Source organism: Aquarana catesbeiana, linkage group LG12 (genome assembly GCF_042186555.1).
Source record: "Aquarana catesbeiana isolate 2022-GZ linkage group LG12, ASM4218655v1, whole genome shotgun sequence".
In the NCBI taxonomy this organism is placed as follows: domain Eukaryota; kingdom Metazoa; phylum Chordata; class Amphibia; order Anura; family Ranidae; genus Aquarana; species Aquarana catesbeiana.
Window position 1 is genome coordinate 206,741,110 of NC_133335.1, and position 20,564 is coordinate 206,761,673.

Here is a 20,564-nt window from a genome sequence, read left to right on the forward strand (position 1 = left end):
AAAACTTTGTAAATAAGTAAGTTTTCTCCTTCACTGATGGGCACTGATGGGGATGCACTGACGGGCACTGATAAGGCAGCACTGATGGGCACCAATGAGGTGGCACTGATTGGCACCGATGATGGGCACTAATATGCGGCATTGATGGGGCACTGATAGGTGGCACTGATGGGCAGCACTGATGGGTACACATAGGTGGCACTGATGGGCACTGAAAGGTGGCACGGATGGACACTGATAGGTGGCACGGATGGGCATGGATGGGCACTGATAGGTGGCACTGATGTACACTAATTGATGGTATGGATGGATGCCAATCAGTGCCAAACAATAATGCCTGCCAACCAGTGATGCCCATTGTGGGCACTGATGTGGGCATCTCTGGTGGTCTAGGGTGGCATACCTGGTGGTGACATCCCTCGTGGTCCTAGTGGCGTCCCTGGTGGTCCAGTGTGGGCATTCTTGGGGGGGCTGCGCTGGTAACCAATCAGCACAGACCCCCCCTGTCAGAGGAGCAGCCGATCGACGGCTCTTCCTGTTTACACTGTGGTCAGCCGTGATTGGACACAGCTGATCACGTGGTAAAGAGTCTCGGTCAGAGACACTTTACCTAGATCGGTGTTACGGTGTGTCAGACTGACACACCACCACAACGATCACTGCGATGCGCGCCCCCGGGGGCGCGCAGCGGCTTGATATCCTGACGTCATATGACGTCTGGTCAGGATATTGAAACCACTTTGCCGCCGTCATTTTGCAACATGGCGGCCGGCAAGTGGTTAACAAATTTTTCCGAAAATTCGGAAACCTGAAAGTTCGAAAATCTGAAATAACAACTAATAATAACTTAACTATTACTAACTATTAAATTATAGGTAGTGGAATTTTCTTTCAAATTTGGCTGTTAGTTAACGTAACAAATACGAATTTATCTAAAGTTATGAATTATCCGAAATATCCATATCCAAACGAATGGAATATAACTAATTAGTAAGAATAATAATAATAATAAAACTTTTTAATATTATTATTATTATTTATTATTATTAATTTGTTCCATTCCATTTGTTTAGGTGCAGCATTAGTTATTTCGGATAATTCGTAACTTCGGATAAATTCGCTACGTTCACTAACAGCCAAATTTGAAAGGAAATTCCAATACCTATCATTTATTTGTATAGTTATTATTAGTTAGTTATTCTTTCAAATTTACAAATTTTGATCATAATGAATTACCCAAAAAGTGGAAAAAAAAAAAAAAACGAATGAAACAAAAACTGACACATTTTTGCTCTATCCAAAAGTTAAAAAAAAAATTAAGTTTTGCCTATAGTTCTACTTTAAATGTGTGAATATTCAGGGCAAATATCAGTTAATTTGTACATGAAATAACTAACTAGGAATCTGCTTTTCATATAATTTTCAACTTACTTACTAAATTAGCCTCAGCATAGCGTTAAACATTCACAATATTTTTTTAACTCTGTTGTGAAATCTTTGTGAAATCTTCATTTTAAGGAATGCAGATTCCTTCACTATGCAATACAGCAAATATTTGTCAGACACACGATATTTCATTCCAGCCAGACTCATTTGTAAACTTCCAATAACTTAGTAAATGTCATTTAAACTTCAGCAGTTTATGGGCAGTGTCCTGTACGGGAGGAGGAGGGAAGGAGGGTAAGGAATTCAACAATGCAATTTGATTCATCACATAAAGATGTTCCGCCACGTCCATTATACACAGAGAAGGAACCTACACAGCAGCAGAAGCTGACACCATGGCTTACTGTAAGTACTGAATATTTGCTTTATTTATCACTGCTATTTTATTGAGACAAACAGCTAGGCTTAATATGGGAAGCAAGAAAATATAAAATGCTAGATGTCATTAGTGTAGAATTTTTTTACTTATTTAATATTGTTTGCCCATTTAAAGCCTTTGCAGGTGCATAGGCAGGTGGATCAGATGGAAACTGTTAAACCCAATTATTGGGTATGAAGCCCTAGAGCAAACATTTATGATATTGCAGCTCGCCAATTCTTAGATGTGATTTTGTTTTCTTTTTTAGGCTTTCTTTCTTTTATTTTCATCTGGTGATCCAACCAGTAAGTCTGTTGTTTTTCAAAAAAATAACATGGACTCTTGCAGTTATAGGGATGAGACAGATCACTTCCCACTGACATGTAAAACCTTTATCCCAAAAAAAAAAATGTTGCCATAACTGCTTGAGCTGGAGTTTGGCTTCAATTTGTTAGTGTATCTAAAACGGTTATGTTGGCCATACACGCACAGAATTTCGGCCGTTTGCAAACTGAACGATTATTCGTCGGTCGAAAGCGAATTGGCCACTAACTGACAGAATGAACTTGATAACATAAGATTTTCAATGATTATAGTGATCTTTGGACAACAATAAAAATATATATGAATTACACAGGACAGAATATTCTTTTAGTTTCAATTACAACATACGTGTACAGATACTCCTCGTTTAACGACTTACCTGTTTAATGACCACTCGGACTTACGACCAGCTCTCCCCACCCGAATGACACGCTATACATCATTGTATTGTACAGTATGGTACAGAATTTTCCTTCGTGTTCTGTACTTATGCAACGTTATAGAGCTGGAGTTTTGTGCTTAGACCTTTTTTTCACAATACAGTACAGTACAGTAGTTAAGAATGCCTAAAATATTGATTACTTGTGGCTCCTCGTTTAAGGACCAATTTGTTTAACGACCTGGTCGTTGGAATGGAACCTGGTCGCTAAGTGAGGAGTACCTGTATACATTATAGTTGAAGCGGTAAAAGTTTTTGCTTCGGATCCATCGACATTAGCCGGGCCACGGCAGTGGCGGCCCGTGCATTGTGGACGCATGGGCTCCATCCCCCCTATCCCTGCTGCCGCCTGCCTATCCATGCGCCCAGCCCCTTTCAGCACGCCGGATGCATGGACTCCTATGGAGGGGGCGGGAGGGGGTGTATTTTTTTGAAGCACCTGATTTCGAGCCAGAGGCACTAATAGGCTTCAAAATAGGGTGGGCTCGGGCGCAGAGAGTGCGCCCTGATCCCACCCAATTGTGTGACCATAGCGAATGAATATTCACTATCTTCACACCACAGTGCCTCCCTGCCAATTAGGAGGCAGGTCATTGAGACCTGTTTACCGTTTGGCCAAAGCGCCAGGCGTCACTATTGGATTCCCAGCGCTTTGGCGGAAGTAGGACAGAGCTGAGGAAGCTGCATAGAGGAGACACAGGAGAGGAGGAGAACACACCCGCTAAGTGCCGCAAGGCACCCGGGTGGGGGGTGCTGTGAGTGTGCGAATCCGCCACAGAGACCACTTTTATCTTAAAGAGGACCACCCGCCGTTTCTGAAAATACCGGGGTTATGGCAGCAAGCTTTGTGGAAAGTGGTAAATATCATGTGACAGTGGCACCAATATGCAGCACTGATGACGCGTGGACTGTGTCAGTAGTTGTTTTTTTTTGTTTTTTTTTTACAATTTAATTTTTTATTAATATTTTTTTTTTGTATTACAATGCTTTCTTTTTTTGGGGTGTGTGGGGGGGGGGGGGGGGACAGTGTCAGTGTGTTTTTTATTTTATTTTTTATTTTTGCAACTTAACCTTTTAAATATTTATTTATTACCCCTGACATCTCCCTTTTGAGACAGGGAAAGGGACTGAGGATAAAGATTCCCCAGTCCCTTTCTCTGCAGCCTCAGTTGCACTGGAGATGAATGGACAGTAGACAGAGGCTCCTCTCCATTCATAAACTGAAGCATCGTAAACACAGTTTGTTCATTCAGAAAAGGAAGGAGCCGGTAAATGACAGATTTACCGACTCCTTCCTCCGCTCTCCATCCTGACAGAGCGAGGACAAAGGGGGCGGATGAGCACAGAGGGGGACCGGAGTGGAGCAAGGAGGAGGACAGGAGCGGAGCACGGAGGAGGACCTCAGCGGAGAACGGAGGGGGACCGCAGCGGAGCCCGGAAAGGGGGCCGCAGTGGAGCACGGAGGGGGGACCGCAGCGGAGCACGGAGGGGGACAGGAGGATCCTGGAGGAGCACGGAGGAGGACACAGAGGGAGACTGGAGAGTATACAGGGACAGTCAGGGGTGATCAGTGCGGTAGTGGGGGCAAGTACAAGCACCGATCCCCCTGTATAGATTTCAATAAAGCAGCTGAAAGCCGTGGGAGGGAGAGGAGGAGAAGTGGCTGTCAGCTGCTTTATTGAAATCTATACAGGGAGATTGGTGCTTGTAACTCCCCCACGGATTACCCCTGACTGCACAGGTATCGGATCAAGCATCAGAGCATTTGCTCGAGTACAAGTACTCGGGCAAATGCTCAGTTTCGGTGCAACCCTACTTAGGGGTTTACAGTGTTTCACAAGCTGCTATTCTGCTGCTCCCACCTCGTCTTCTAGAGATGTGTAGAAGTATAGTGGAAGGGAGAGCAGGATAGGCAGCCCCAATATTTATGGGAAGAAGATTGAGGGAGAGTCCGTAAATATTCTGAAGCCTGGCAGCCAATGTCCATTGACACAGACAGCAGGACCTGGCCCTGCCCCTCGGCTCTCATGTCACTGGATTTGATTGAAAGCAGCAGGAGCCAAAGGCTTTTGCTGCTATCAGTCTATCTAATGAGCACCCGAGACAACAGATGGAGCTGCTGGGCTCGTTCTCCCCTCGCTGGAAGGATCCGGTTCAGGTAAAAAGCAAGTAAAAGGGGGGTCTGGGGGGGGTGCTGCAGCACAGAAGGTTTTTCACCTTAAAGAGGAGTTACCATTTTACCAAAAAAATTAAAAGTCAGCAGCTACAAATACTGCAGCTGCTGACTTTTAATAATCGGACACTTACCTGTCCCAGGGTCCAGCGATGCAGGGGATAGAAGCTCCGCTTGTCTCCCCCTCCTCTCGGCGGCGCCGGCATTGCAACTGTGGGCACCCACTGCGCATGCGCGAGCGGCGCCGCGTGCCGTGATTGGCCGCTTTGTCATCTGGGACCTGTAATGTGTCCCAGATGACTGACAAGAGGGAGGGGGCAGAGCTGAGCAAAGTGATGGAAGTGATGTCACCAGCCCAGGCACTGAAGGAGGCAGACTACGAGGGACTCCCTAGCAACAGCCATTTAGAGGTGAGTAAAAAAAAAATTTTCCAAATTTTTTTTTTTTTTAGGAACATTCATGCTTTTTTTTTTTTTTTCGGTGCAACACCACTTTAAAGCATAGAATGTATTAAGGTGAAAAACCTTGAGACTTTATAACTCCTTTAAGCTTTTTCGGTTTTATTCTTTTTTGTTAAATGCTTTTAGTATCACATTAAAAATTACAATTAAATACATTTGTAATGCTTTAAACCAGAATTGACTTGTTAGTAGTATCATCATAATAAATTAGGAAATTGGATGAGTAAGCCAAGGATAAGTGAAGCAAGGCTCCACATTCCAAATAATTAGAAAACGATTTCACGTGTAATATAAAATTATACATTTTATTAAATACATTTGTTAAAAAAGATATAACAATCTTCTTGATAAAAAAATGTGACCAGACCAAAACAATACTATATCTACTGTACAAAAACGTATTTCTCGACATGTTTCGCTAAAGTATAAAGCTTCTTCAGGATATTCGTAATTCTCTGTGTACAGCATGTTCACTGCAATACATAAAGAAATACATAAGACAGAATACAATAATGGAAAATGATAAGGACAAAAAACGTCCTAATTCAATAATTTTAAAACAAGAATAAAATTGTGCAGGATCAACTGGAACTGCTCTTACCCCAAAATTTATTTCAGGTCAGTATGCGAACACACCAGGGCCTCCGGACTGCCAAATATTGAGGATATCAGTGTGTCATAGGCCGTCCGGAGGCCCTGGTGTGTTCATACTGTTCATACTGACCAGAAATTAATTTTGGGGAAAGAGCAGTTCCAGTTGATTCTGCACAATTTTGTTCTTGTTTGAAAATTATTGAATTAGGATGTTTTTTGTACTTATCATTTTTCATTATTGTATTCTGTCTTATGTATTTCTTTATGTATTGTAGTGAACACGCTGTACACAGACAATTACGTATTTCCTGAAGTAGCTATATACTTTACCGAAACATGTTGAGAAATACGTTTTTGTACAGTAGATATACTATTGTTTTGGTCTGATCACATTATTTTATCAAGAAGATTGTTCAAACTTTTTAACAAATATATTTAATAAAATGTATCATTTTATATTACACATGAAATAGGTTTTCATCTTTTCAGGCACCTTTAAAGTCCCCTGTTCCATTTCCAAGTTTTTTCATAATAAATGAGACCAAATATGCAATCGTATTTGTGGCCTTGTTTGTTGTTACCCCTCTTAAGTAATAACAACATTGCAGGCATGAAAATAGGTCAGTAGCAAACATTTTAAAGTTGACCATGTAACTGGGGGGTAGAAGCTGTTAATGGAAAAAAATGTATCAGTGAACCAGATTCAGCATATCAGTAGTGATATGTGTATGGAGTAGAAAAGCACAATAGTAGATCTGACCAATTCGCCATTCAACAAATAAGCTTGATCCAGACTGCATTTGATTGATTGCACACAAATGAAGTCACAAATTATGACAGCTCTGTGTATACTAAGTGCTGAAGAGCCCTGGGACATCCTAAAATGTATTGAACAAAATTCTGAGATTAAAAGTCAGGAAATCAGAAGATCCAAGCATGCACAGGAGGGTGGAGGGGACAGATCCCAAACCGGAGTGTCTGTAGGCAGTGAGCGCCATGCTGTGTAGGGGGGGCCAGGCCGGGTGGTGCCAGTCAAGGAGGAGGTCAGGGTGGCTGGTTGCTGCAGCTGTGATCAGAGTGGGGGGGGGGTATCTGGGGGGTGTGATCAGAGTAGGGGGTAGCTGGGGGTGTGATTAGAGTGGGGGTGGGTAGCTGGGGGGGGGGTTGTGATCAGGGTGGGGGTATCTAGTCCACGGGTTACAGGGCACAATGTACTTGCCTTGCCATGGACGCTGACAACCCATGCTATGCCACTGGGTGATAGGTGATAAAACTTCCCGCTGTGCCAGAATGTAAGGATAGTGTACATTACATGCCAAAGAAGATTGCAAGCAGGCAGTTAGTTTTTTTTTTTTTTTTTTTTATTGCAGAAGAGACACTGCATGTCTCTTTTGCAATAAGATCCTGCCTCCTAAAAGTCTTTAAATCTAGAACTTTAGTTCCGCTTGAAGCAACATGTAAATCCCATGTGATTAGGATTATTTCCTCGCAGGAAAATATTCCTTTCAAAATTTCTTCCTTGTGCACTGTAACTTCCTCATCCACCTTAAAACCAGTTTTAACTTCGTTATTTTTTTTTTATCACCTGCAGCAACGCCACAACTGTCAAAGGTTGATGTCAACAAACTGAAGAATGGCCAAGAACATCAGACTCAGGGCATCAGGAGCAGGGAACTCATTCTCCGCAGAGGTCTAGTGTTTAATATCAAGGTGTTGTTCTACTACAGAGGGAAAGAGGATAAGTTAGACAACTTAAGACTCAGAGCTGAAACAGGTATGCTAAAAGAGGCCTTACTGTCAGTGCCATTGCCTTCACGCTACACTATTTGTACTTTGCTTTGTAAATATCTGTTATATCTGCGTTGGTTTTGAAACCAGTATATCTTGATTTTTGTAATTTTGTTTCCAGGTCTATTCAATTTCATTCCATTTATTTTCAGGGCGTCTTAAAAGCTTAACCTCCCTGAGGGTATTCCCGAGTCTGGCTCGGGGTGGATTTTCAGCACCAAAAGCGGTAACCCCGAGCCACACTCTGGATTGCATCGCAGGATCCAGGTACAGCTTACTTACCTTGTCCCCAGGATCCAGCGATTTCCTCCCCACACTGTGTGCGAGCCGTCCTCCGCTTGATCTATCACGGAGCCGAGCTCCGTTCCCTGTGAGCGTTTCGACGCACGGGGACGGAGAACGGCGCCAAATTCAAAAAGTAAAACACACAATACATATACAGAACACTGTAATCTTACAGATTACATTACTGTATCAATTTATTTCACATCCCTTTTGTCCCTAGTGGTCTGTCCGGTGACCTGCATGCAGTTTTATATTATAAATACCGTTCTTTCTGCCTGGAAACTGGAAATTGTCCATAGCAACCAACACCGTCCCTTTACTTCAAAAGTGGTTTTAGACCAGCTAGAAAACAGTGATAATAAATTAGAATCACTTGCAGAATTGAGCGATAGTGATTTGTGGGGAAATCCGTCATCAAACACTGAAGGTAATGACAGCGACAATTCTGCAACTGAGCAAATTTCAGTGTTTTTGATTTGATTACATTATTGAATAATTTTTATTATTATTATATTATTATTTGTTATAATTATTTATAGTTATTTATTATATTTTAATTTATGATTTTGTTTTTCAAACTTTATCATACCCGGGATATCTACAAGACTCTTGTTTGGACAGATTTAAGTGTGTTATTCCTAAGAATTACAGGCCTACAATATAAAGCGCCAAATTTCCATGTAAAATAATTGTACCGCTTTCAGCATCAAAAATCTAAAATAATCATACCACCAGCAGTTAAAGTAGTTGTAAAACCTTACATACAGTATCTCACAAAAGTACGCCGCTCACATTTTTGTAAATATTTTATCATATCGTTTTCATGTGACAACACTGAAGAAATGACACTGTGCTGGTTATTTATGAAAGGCAAATCCACTTTGCACTACAAGTGCACTGCAACTGCACTTGGAAGTGCATTCACTGTAAATCTAAGGGGTAGATCTGAAATGAGGGGAAGCTCTGCTGATTTTATCATCCAATCATGTGCAATCTAAAATGCTGTTTTTTATTTTCCTTGCATGCCCCCCTCGGATTTACAGTGACTGCACTTCCAAGTGCACTTGTATTGCAAAGTGGATTTGCCTTTCGTAAATAACCCCCTTTGCTGCAATGTAAAGTAGTGAGTGTACAGCTTGTATAACAGTGTAAATTTGCTGTTCCCTCAAAATAACTCAACACACAGCCATAAATGTCTAAACCGCTGGCAACAAAAGTGAGTACACCTCTAAGTGAATATGTCAAAATTGGGCTCAATTATCCATTTTCCCTCCCCGGTGTCATGTGACTCATTAGTGTTACAAGGTCTCAGGTGTGAATGGGGAGCAGGTGTGTTAAATTTGGTGTTATCGCTCTCACTCTCTCATACTGGTCACTGGAAGTTCAACATGGCACCTCATGGCAAAGAACTCTCTGAGGACCTGAAAAAAAGAATTGTTTCTCTACATAAAGATGGCCTAGGCTATAAGAAGATTGCCAAGATTTTGAAACTGAGCTGCAGCATGGTGGCCAAGACCATACAGAGGTTTAACAGGACAGGTGCCACTCAGAACAGGGGGAGGGGTATGCCTGTACATCAAAAATGATGTACAGGTGAATGTGAGGGACGACATCACTAATGGAGCAAGGGAGGAGGTGGAATCCTTATGGGTAGAGCTACAAAGGAGGGAACCAAGGGGAAAGTAATACTGGGAGTAAGCTATAGGCCCTCTAACCAGAGGGAGAAGGGGGAGGCGGAACTCCTATTACAGTTTGGAATGGCGGTAAGGATGGGAAGTGTCATTATAATGGGGGATATTAATTATCCAGACATAGACTGGGCGGAGGGAATCGCGCATTCGTCTAAGGCTTGCCATTTCCTTATTTCTTGCAGGACAATTTCATGGGTCAGATAGTAAATGCACCAACAAGAAACAAAGCGTTACTAGACCTACTGAATACTAACAATACAGACCTGATCACAAATGTGGAAATGCGGGGCAATTTAGGAAACAGCGATCACAGGTCAATTAGTTTCAGTATAAATTGCACAAATAGGAAACATAAGAGGAATACAAAGACACTAAATTTTAAAAGAGCAAATTTCCATAAACTACGCTCCTTGTTAGAAGAATTAAAATCCTAGGAACAATGAACACCGAGGAAAATGGGTGTGCTTTAAGAGCATATTAAATAAGGGTATTAGCCAGTGCATCCCTATAGAAATTAAATTTAAAAGAGCTAATAAAAGTCCTGGGTGGCTGAACTCCAACGTAAAAATGTATATAAAAGCAAAGGAGAAGGCCTTCAAAAAATACAAGGCTGAGGGGTCATCATTAGCATTTCAACCTTACAAAGAATGGAATAGGAAATGTAAGGGTGCAATCAGAGCGGCTACGATAGAACACGAAAGGCACATAGCGGAGGAGGGTAAAAAAAAATCCCAAGAAATTTTTTAAGTATATAAATAGTAAAAAAGGAGGTCAGATCATATCATATCACATCATGGCCCCATAAAGAATGAGGAAGGGAATTTGGTTACAAAGAATGGAGAGATGGCGAATGTTTTAAATTTATTCTTCTCCTCAGTCTTCATTAGGGAGAAGGGGGACTTCAGTAACCAAAACTGCAAGGTTTATCCTCATGACACATCACAGGAAGCATCCTCATGGCTAACAGAGGATAAAATTAGGAATAGTCTTGAAAAACGTAACATTAATAAGTCACCGGGACCAGATGGCCTGCACCCGAGGGTCCTTAAGGAACTTAGTCAAGTAATTGCCAGATCCCTGTTCCTAATTTTTAGGAACAGTCTACTGACTGGTATGGTACCAGCTGATTGGAGAAAGGCCAATGTAGCACCAATATTTAAAAAAGGACCAAGATATATCCCTGGGAACTACAGACCAGTAAGCCTAACGTCAATAGTATGCAAGCTCTTGGGGGGGATGATAAGGGATTATATACAAGATTTTAGTAATGAAAATGGTATAATTCGCAGTAATCAGCACGGATTCATGAAGAATCGTTCTTGCCAAACCAATCTATTAACCTTCTACGAGGAGGCGAGCTGCCATCTAGATAAAGGAATGTGAAAGGAGGTGTATCTGGATTTTGCAAAGGCATTAGATACAGTTCCCCATAAACGTTTATTGTACAAACTAAGGTCTGTCAGCATCAGCATGGACAATAGGGTGAGTACATAGATTGAACACTGGCTACAGGGGCGAGTTCAGAGGGTAGTGATAAATGGGGAGTACTCTGAAAGGTCTGGTGTGGAAAGTGGGGTCCCCCAGGGTTCTGTCCTGGGACCAATCCTAATTAATTTTCCATAAACGACCTGGAGTATGGGATAAACAGCTCAATCTCAGTATTTGCGGATGATACTAAGCTAAGCAGGGCAATAACTTCTCCACAGGATATGGAGACCCTGCAAGAAGATCTGAGCAAATTAATGGGGTGAGCAACTACAGGGAAAATGAGGTTTAATGTAGAAAAATGTAAAATTATGCATTTGGGTGGCAAAAATCCGATTGCAATCTATACACTGGGGGGAGAACCACTGGGGGAATCTAAGATGGAAAAGGACCTGGGGGTTCTAGTAGATTACAGGCTCAGCAATGGCATGCAACGCCAAGCTGCTGCAAGCAAAGCTAACAGAACGTTGGCATGCATTAAAAAGGGGATTAACTCCAGAGATAAAACAATAATTCTCCCACTCTACAAGACTCTGGTCCCGCAGCACCTGGAGTATGCCATCCAGTTCTGGGTTCCAGTCCTCAGGAAGGATGTGCTGAAACTGGAGAGAGTCCAGAGAAGGGCAACAAAGCTAATAAAAGGCCTGGAGGATCCTAATTACGAGGAAAGATTACAAGCATTGAATTTATTCTCTCTGGAGAAGAGACGCTTGAGAGGGGATATGATTTCAATGTACAAATACCGTACTGGTGACCCCACAATAGGGATAAAAATTTTTCCGCGAAGGGGAATTTAAAAAGACACGTAGCCATTCACTAAAATTAGAAGAGAAGCAGTTAAGCCCTTAAGAGGGTTCTTTACTGTGACAGCGGTAAAGATGTGGAATTCTCTTCCACAAGCAGTGGTCTCTGCAGGGAGCATAGATAATTTAAAAAAACTGTTAGATAGGCACCTAAACAACCACAACATACAGGGATATACAATGTAATATTGACATAAAAGTGCACATACAGGTCTTTCAACCTCACCAACTATATAACTATATGTAACAGGCCTTGCCATGGTCGGCCAAAGAAGTTGAGTGCACGTGTTCAGCGTCATATCCAGAGGTTGTCTTTGGAAAACAGACGTATGAGTGCTGCCAGCATTGCTGCAGAGGTTGCAGGGGTGGTGGGTCAGCCTGTCAGTGCTCAGACCATACGTTGCACACTGCATCTCATTGGTCTGCATTGCTGTCGTCCCAGAAGGAAGCCTCTTCTAAAGATGATGCACAAGAAAGTCTGCAGTTTGCTGAAGACAAGCAGACTAAGGACATGGATTACTGGAACCATGTCCTGTGGTCTGATGAGACCAAGATAAACTTATTTGGTTCAGATGGTGTCTAGCATGTGTGGCGGCAACCAGATGAGGAGTACAAAGACAACTGTGTCTTGCCTACAGTCGAGCATGGTGGTGGGAGTGTCATGGTCTGGGGCTGCATGAGTGCTGCCGGAACTGGGGAGCTACAGTTCATTGAGGGAACCATGAATGCCAACATGTACTGTGACATACTGAAGCAGAGCATGATCCCCTCCCTTCAGAGACTGGGCCGCAGGGCAGTATTCTAACATCATAACAACCCCAAACACACCTCCAAGATGACCACTGCCTTGCTGAAGAAGCTGAGGGTAAAGGTGATGGACTGGCCAAGCATGTCTCCAGACCTAAACCCTATTGAGCATCTGAGGGGCATCCTCAAACAAAAGGTGGAGGAGCGCAAGGGCTCCAACATCCACCAGCTCCATGATATCATCATGGCAGAGTGGAAGAGGACTCCAGTGGCAACCTGTGAAGCTCTGGTGAACTCCATGCCCAAGAGGGTTAAGGCAGTGCTGGAAAATAATGGTGGCCACACAAAATATTGACACATGGGACACTGGACATTGGACATTTCACTTAGGAGTGTACTCACTTTTGTTTCCAGCGGTTTAGACATTAATGGCTGTGTGTTGAGTTATTTTGAGGGGACAGCAAATTTACACTGTTATACAAGCTGTACACTCACTACTTTAATTCTTCTAAATCAGTTGTACCTGTTTATCCGCAGCCTTCTCTTCTGTACAGTCTCCTAAAGCACATCTTTTACACAGCATTGTACAATAGGTCCAGAAGGCAGGGATAGGGGATCTGATTTTACACACTGCAGGTAGCTGAGTGTAATCTGAGACCTAAATCGAGTAAGAGGACCCTCCCCCCTTTTTACAAAGTCTTAAAGGGAAACATGCACAGTTGAGGCTGTCAATTACAGGCTTTGTGCTGAGAGGGTGGGTGGGGCTATCTCTCAGGATTCTGTGGTGTTTCGAGGTAACCTGTCACAAGTGACTCATGCAAATAGCAGAGGGAAAGAGAGAAGATAGGAACCAAACTAGGTGCTTTGGGCGGAGGTTAATACACACTATAGAGCAGGTGCCTCAAATTGGCGGCCCTCCAGCCATTGTGAAACTACAAGTCCCATCATGCCTCTGGCTGTGGGAGTCATGCTTGTAACTGTCAGCCTTGCAATGCCTCATGGGACTTGTAGTTTCGCAACAGCTGGAGGGCCACCAGTTTGAGACCCCTGCTATAGAGGGATATTCTTTGTTCATTTTTCATTTTCTAGGTTTACAACAATTTTAAGGCAAACTTGGGGAAAAAAACTAAATATCCACTGGCAGCGCCCTGCTGGAAGCTACAGGGCCTGCTCATCAGGTTTGTCTTTAGTTTAAAGGTGTTGTAAAGGCAGAAGATTTTTTTTATTTTAATGCATGCTTAATGCATTCTAATCTATGAAGATAAAAAAACCTTCCCTGTGTAGCAGCCTTCCTAGCACCCCCTAATTATTTACCCTCACCCCATCTCTCTCCGCTACTGTCTTAGCCATCCAGGACTCTCCTCCTGATTGGCTGAGACACAGCAGCGGCGCCATTGGCTCCCACAGCTGTGAATCAGTCAGTTAGCCAATCAGGGGAGAGAGGGAGCGGGGTCGGTCGGGCTCCGTGTCTGAATGGACACACGGAGCTGTGATTCGGCTTGGGTGCCCCCATAGCAAGCTGCTTGCTGTGGGGGAACTCCACTGGAGGGAGGGGCCAGGAGCAGTGAAGAGGGACCTGAGAAGAAGAGGAACTGGGCTGCTCTGTGCAAAACCACTGCAACAGAACAGGTAAGTATAACATGTTTGTTGTTTTTTTTTTTTTTTTTAAGCAAGACTTTACAATCACTTCAAACTCTTCAAATGACGGCTGGGTGGAACGGCTCTCGCTCTGGGTGGACGTTATATGACGGCAGCCCCAAAACGACCACTCTGTTGCACCCCCTGTTGCTAGGACACGGCGCAACCCCGATCTGTGTAAAGAGCTGCGGCCGTGGCTCTTTAACCATGTGATCGGCTGTGTCCAAGGTCACTTGTAAACACGGAGATGCCGGTAATCAGCGCTCCTCGCCTCACACTGACAGAGTGTGAGGAGAGGAGAGCCGATCCGCGGCATCTCCTCACAGAGGACATCTAGGGATTTAATCAGGGCACTGATCATCAGTGCTCTGATTACAATTAAGTGCCACCAATGCCAGAACTGTGTGCCCACCACTGCCAGCAATCAGTGCCAACCAGTGCCCTCAATTGCCACCAATCAGTACTCACAAGTGCCAGCAATCAGTGGTCATTAGTGATGCCAGTCAGTGATGGCTTTCAGTGCTGACCATCACTGCTGCCCATCAATGCTCATCACTGCTGCTCATCAATGCCACCCATCAATGCCCATCAGTTCCGCCTATTCGTGCCACCTATCTGTGCCCACCAGTGCCGCCTATCTAGGTCCAGTGCCCACCAGTGCCACTCATCAGTGCCGCCTATCAGTGCTCATTAGTGCTACATATCAGTGCCACCTATCAGTGCCCATAAGTGCAGCATATTCGTGCCTCCTCATCAGTGCCACCTAATCAGTGCCCATAAGTGCCACCTCATTAGTGCTCATCAGTGCAGCCTATCAGTGCCCATCAGTGCTGCCTCATCAGCGCCCATCAGTGAAGGAGAAAAATTACTTATTTACAAAATTTACTGACAGAAACCAAGAAAAAAATTTTTGGTCCTTTTTTTTTGTTGTTGTTTTTTTTAGGAAAAAAAAAACCCAGGAGTGATTAAATACCACCAAATGAAAGTTCTATTTGTGTGAAGAAAATTATAAAAAATTCACATGGTTACAGTGTAGCATGACCGCGCAATTGTCATTCAAAGTATGACAGCGCTGAAAGCTGAAAAATGGCCTGGACAGGAAGGAGGTGTAAGTGCCCGGTATTGAGATGGTTAAGCACCCCTCTTGATGCAAATATTGACCTAGCAGTCGAGTCGAGAGGCATCTTTGTATTCAGGGCGGGGGGGGGGGGGGGGGTGCTGAAATGGAATACAGGCTTGATGAGCAGACACCTGAAAAATCCAAAAATCCGAGCTGTGTGCTGCCAGTGACGCTAGGAGGTATACAGCAGTGTCTTTTCTCCACCCTTAACCCAGAACTGGACAGTAAGGTTACATCAGGGCAGGAGACCAATGGGGTCATCCCTTGGCTCTCTCCTTCCATCAGAGTGTCTCTTGTCAGCATATTCACATAAAAAATACATTTAATGAGGCTTTAATGAATACAAAGCTGCATTAAAGCAGATCTTCAGGCTCCCCCACCTCGTTTTATTTTAACCCCTGCTTACTGAGGGTTCTGATACCCATCCAGTGGAACCAGCATTGTCCCACTGGGATTATGTTTTGCCTCCGCTTGTTCCCGCACCTCCTGTGAAGTCACATTCAACTGGCAGGCCTACTGATGACATGCCACTAGGCCTGTCCCCCTCCTCCTTCACTGAATAGAGAGCCAATGCCTCTTGGGATATGTGGCATGCATATCACTGGAGGCAAAGGGAGCAAAGTGTACATGGGGGTAGCCCATTTTTTTTTCTAAATAAAAAAGTAAAAAAAAAAAATAAAAACACATCTCTCTCTCTCTGTATATATACAGTATACTGTAGATCTATCTATCTATCTATCTATCTATCTATCTATCTATCTATCTATCTATCTATCTATCTATCTATCTATCTATCTATCTATCTATCTATCTCTATATATATTTTTTTTTGTACCATTAGAGATATTAAAGCAGATTGGAACCCTCCTATCCTTTACAGTCAAGGAAACTGTCATCTCTTATGCAACGTGCACACGGGCGGACTTTCTGACCGGACTGGTCCGACGGACTTTTGACAGACTTCCGCCGGACTTTTTTTTAGGAACGGACTTGCCTACACACGACTGGACTACGGACGGACTTGCCTACACATGACCGGACTTTCCGGCAGACTATGTCCGCCGGTCTTCCCGACGGAGTTACGACGGACTTTCCGAATGAACGGACTTACCCACACACGAACAAGTCCGTTCATTTTGAACGTGACTCGGGTATGACGGGACTAGAAAAGGAGGTCAATCTCGCCGCTTTTATCAGCGAGATTGATACCTTGCGAACCCCGTTGCGGGGCATACCAGAGGCCCTTAGGTCTGGTATGGATTTTAAGGGGAACCCCCTATGCCGAAAAAACAGCGTGGGGTCCCCCCAAAATCCATACCAGGCCCTTATCCGAACAGCCTGGCCGGTCAGGAAAGGGGGTGGGGACGAGCGAGCGCCCCCCCTCCTGAACCGTACCAGGCCGCATGCCCTCAACATGGGGGGTGGGTGTTTTGGGGGAGGGGGGCGCCCTGCGGCCCCCCCACCCCAAAGCGCCTTGTCCCCATGTTAATGAGGACAAGGGCCTCTTCCCGACAACCCTGGCCTTTGGTTGTCGGGGTCTGCGGGCGGGGGGCTTATCGGAATTCGGGAGCCCCCTTTAATAAGGGGGCCCCCAAATCCTCGCCCCCCACCCTATGTGAATGAGTATGGGGTACATCGTACCCGTACCCATTCACCTAAGAAAAAAGTGTCAATAAAAAAACACACTACACAGGTTTTAAAAGTAATTTATTGGACAGCTCCAGGGGTCTTCTTCCGACTTTGGGGTCTTCTTCTGACTTCGCCGCTCTCTCCGGCCTCTTCTCCCGGTGTCCTGTTCTTCTCTCGCTCTCCGGCCTCCTCTCCCGGTGTTTGACCTCTTCTCCCGGTGTCCAGTTCTACTGCCGGCTCCTCCGCTACCTTCTGCCGCTCTTTTGCTAGCGGTGGCCTGGACTTCTGCGTCGTCTTCTTCCCTCTTCTCTTCTTCCGAAGTTGACACGACGCTCTCTCCCGCTGTAATGCTGTGTGAGCGCTCCGCAGTGACTTAGACCGATGACCACGCCCCCTTATGACCTCACAGTCCCAGCATGCCCGGGACTGTGACGTCATAAGGGGGCGGGTCACCCCCTATATAAGTCACTGCGGAGCGCTCACACAGCGTTACAGCGGGAGAGAGCGTTGTGTCAACTTCGGAAGAAGAGAAGAGGGAAGAAGACGACACAGAAGTCCAGCCACCGCTAGCAAAAGAGCGGCAGAAGATAGCGGAGGAGCCAGCAGAAGAACCGGACACTGGGAGAAGAGGTCGAACACCGGGAGAAGAGGCCGGAGAGCAGGAGAAGAACAGGACACCGGGAGAAGAGGCCGGAGAGAGCGGCGAAGTCGGAAGAAGACCCCCGGAGCTGTCCAATAAATTACTTTTAAAACCTGTGTAGTGTGTTTTTTTATTGACACTTTTTTCCTAGGTGAATGGGTACGGGTACGATGTACCCCATACTCATTCGCATAGGGTGGGGGGCGAGGATTTGGGGGCCCCTTTATTAAAGGGGGCTCCCGAATTCCAATAAGCCCCCCGCCCGCAGACCCCGACAACCAAAGGCCAGGGTTGTCGGGAAGAGGCCCTTGTCCTCATCAACATGGGGACAAGGTGCTTTGGGGTGGGAGGGCCGCAGGGCGCCCCCTTCCCCCACAGCACCCACCCCCCATGTTGAGGGCATGCGGCCTGGTACAGTTCAGGAAGGGGGGGGCGCTCGCTCATCCCCACCCCCTTTCCTGACCGGCCGGGCTGCGTGCTTGGATAAGGGTCTGGTATGGATTTTGGGGGGACCCCACGCTGTTTTTCGGTGTAGGGGGTTCCCCTTAAAATCCATACCAGACCTAGGGGACATTGTCACCCCCGCCTCGTGCTCGCTGCAATAGGAAAATTTTCCTATTGTAGCGAGCGCAAGATGTAGTACCCTGCCCTTGCGTCGTATCTGGTCTGTTGGACCAGCATACAGACAAACGGCCTTTCCGTTAGGAACTGAGTCCGGCGGAGTTACGACGTAAAGATTTGAAGCAGGTTTCAAATCTAAAGTCCGTCGGATTTCCGACTGAAATGGTTCATTGGAAGTCCGATACAACCCACACACGGTCGGATTACCCGCCAGATTCAGTCCGTCGGACCAGTCCGGTCGGAAAGTCCGCCCATGTGTACACGGCATTAGAGTGTGTTTTATATGCAGTTACCATGGTGCTACACATGTGTTCAGCTATGACACCAGCCATTTAATGCCCTAAAAGATACAAGCAACTGTGGCAGTTATCATTCACAACTACTATTAAATGTAACTATATTAAATGTAGTTAAATGTATTAAATGTAGTTAAAGCGGAAGTAAACCCATCGATTTAACAGTTTCAAAAGACAGTTACATTTCTGGCACGTGCTGGGAATGTGACTGTCACATTGGTTGTACTCTCAACCAAACTGTCAAACGAACCATCCAATGGCTGCTGTCATAACTGATCACATGGGCAGCATCATGGCAGTTGAAGATTAAACAGAGGCCAAGATGGCAGCTTCCTCGGCTGAAAATGATAGGAGGGTTTACTTCCACTTTAAATCAATGGGTTTAGTTCTGCTTTAAAGTGGTTGTAAACCCTAGGACAAAAAAACAAACAAACTGCAAGACAAAGGCATAGCATACTAGCTCATTATAAATTACTTACCTGAGATCAAAGCCCCTGCAGCCATCCTTGTACACCGCTCGACATCGGTTACTTCCGGGTATCGCCGGCTCCGGCACTGTGATTGGCCGGAGCCGCGATGACATCACTCCCGCACACGGGAGCCTCCGGCAACGGCATACTCACTGAAGCAACGGCACGTACGTGCCGTTGCTTCAGTTTGCATCGGTGCGCATGTGCCGATGACATCGGCACATGCAAATACAGGGGATATCTCCTAAACCGTTCAGGTTTAGGAGATATCCAGGGTAGCTACAGGTAAGCCTTATTATAGGCTTACCTGTAGCAAAAAGTGTGTTGTAAGGGTTTACAACCACTTTAAGGGTCAAATTCTCATAAAACTGCAGACTGTGCTCCCATTTTTACATGAGAGTTTTCTAGGTTTACTGGAGCACAAGTGCCCAAATGCTTTACCAGGACAAACTCCATTACTTGCAGGTCTTGTGATATATCTACACTATTTATGGGCTCAGGAATTTTTTTTTTTTTTTTGTCCACGTGTCAAACTGTCCTGGTCATACATCTGTCAACTGTAATTTATAATGGCAATAAGAGTTTAATGACCATCAAAAGTTTACTGAATTTCCTCGGTACTCTATATTTCTTATCTTCTGACAATGATATTTTAGCTTATGTTACTTTCATTGCTGGTACACATGAGCGCCCTTTAACATGCATGTGTTAATGGGCATTGCCATGTGTTTTCAGAATTGTTACATTTTTAAGGACCCCACTCTGTTTGCTAGAGTAAGGAAGTGCAAATCAGTGCACCAAAAAGGCAGCAGGCAGAATGTTTTCCAATACATCTCATTCACATGAATAAGCCTTTCTGGATTTCTTTAATGTCTGTAATTGATACTAAAATGCAGCAAAATGGCTGAGATTTTATCTGGTCTAAAAAAAACTCTCACAGTTCTGGAAGATCAATAACCAAGGCAGTAATGTATTTAGGTTTTGTTCTGCCCTAGGTCTGACTAAACTTGTGTACCCCCTAATTTAAATATGTTGCACCCCTTCCTGTCAAGGCCACACCCCTTGCTGTTTAGGACCTGCCCTGAACTTTTCGGGTGGGGACACTAGTTCTGAGGGCCGGGGGGGCAGCAATGGATTCCCTTAATTTGCATAGATTTCCTCTCACTTCCTGTTTGGCTATGGGGCAGGAAGTGAAGGGAAATCTCTGCAATGGGACAGGGATGGTAAAAAAATAAACTGACAGGGGCTATAACCCTCCCTTACTCTATCCAAAGTGAAAAAAAAAGTGTTGACTATAGTTCTACTTTAAGCACGAATTTCTGATAATTTTATAGAGAGGAAGGTTTGTGGTCCAGGATGATGGGGCAGTCAAAATTAGAAGCGGTGCCCCCCCCCACCACACACACACACAGTTGCGGAATGCTGGCCTCCCGCATACCAGAAGCAGTGCGGCTGCTTTATGGGGGCGCTAGACTAATTCGCCTCTCAGCCCAGTGCGCCCCATAAGACTGGCACTACACTAACAGTGCAGCCCAAGCCGGCGGGGACTAATTGCT

General features: G+C 44.7%; 1 protein-coding gene across 1 annotated transcript in view; it reads left to right on the top strand.

The window, feature by feature from the left end:
• Positions 1–1,521: 1,521 nt before the first annotated feature.
• The window catches only part of LOC141113456 (protein-glutamine gamma-glutamyltransferase 5-like), a 108,836-nt gene continuing 89,793 nt past the window's right edge, over positions 1,522–20,564 (top strand). Inside the window, exons 1-2 of the mRNA XM_073606556.1 lie at positions 1,522–1,791; positions 7,387–7,569. Of these exons, the coding sequence (XP_073462657.1) occupies positions 1,782–1,791; positions 7,387–7,569 (193 nt within the window). The 5' untranslated portion in view covers positions 1,522–1,781. The remainder of the gene's footprint in view (positions 1,792–7,386; positions 7,570–20,564) is intronic.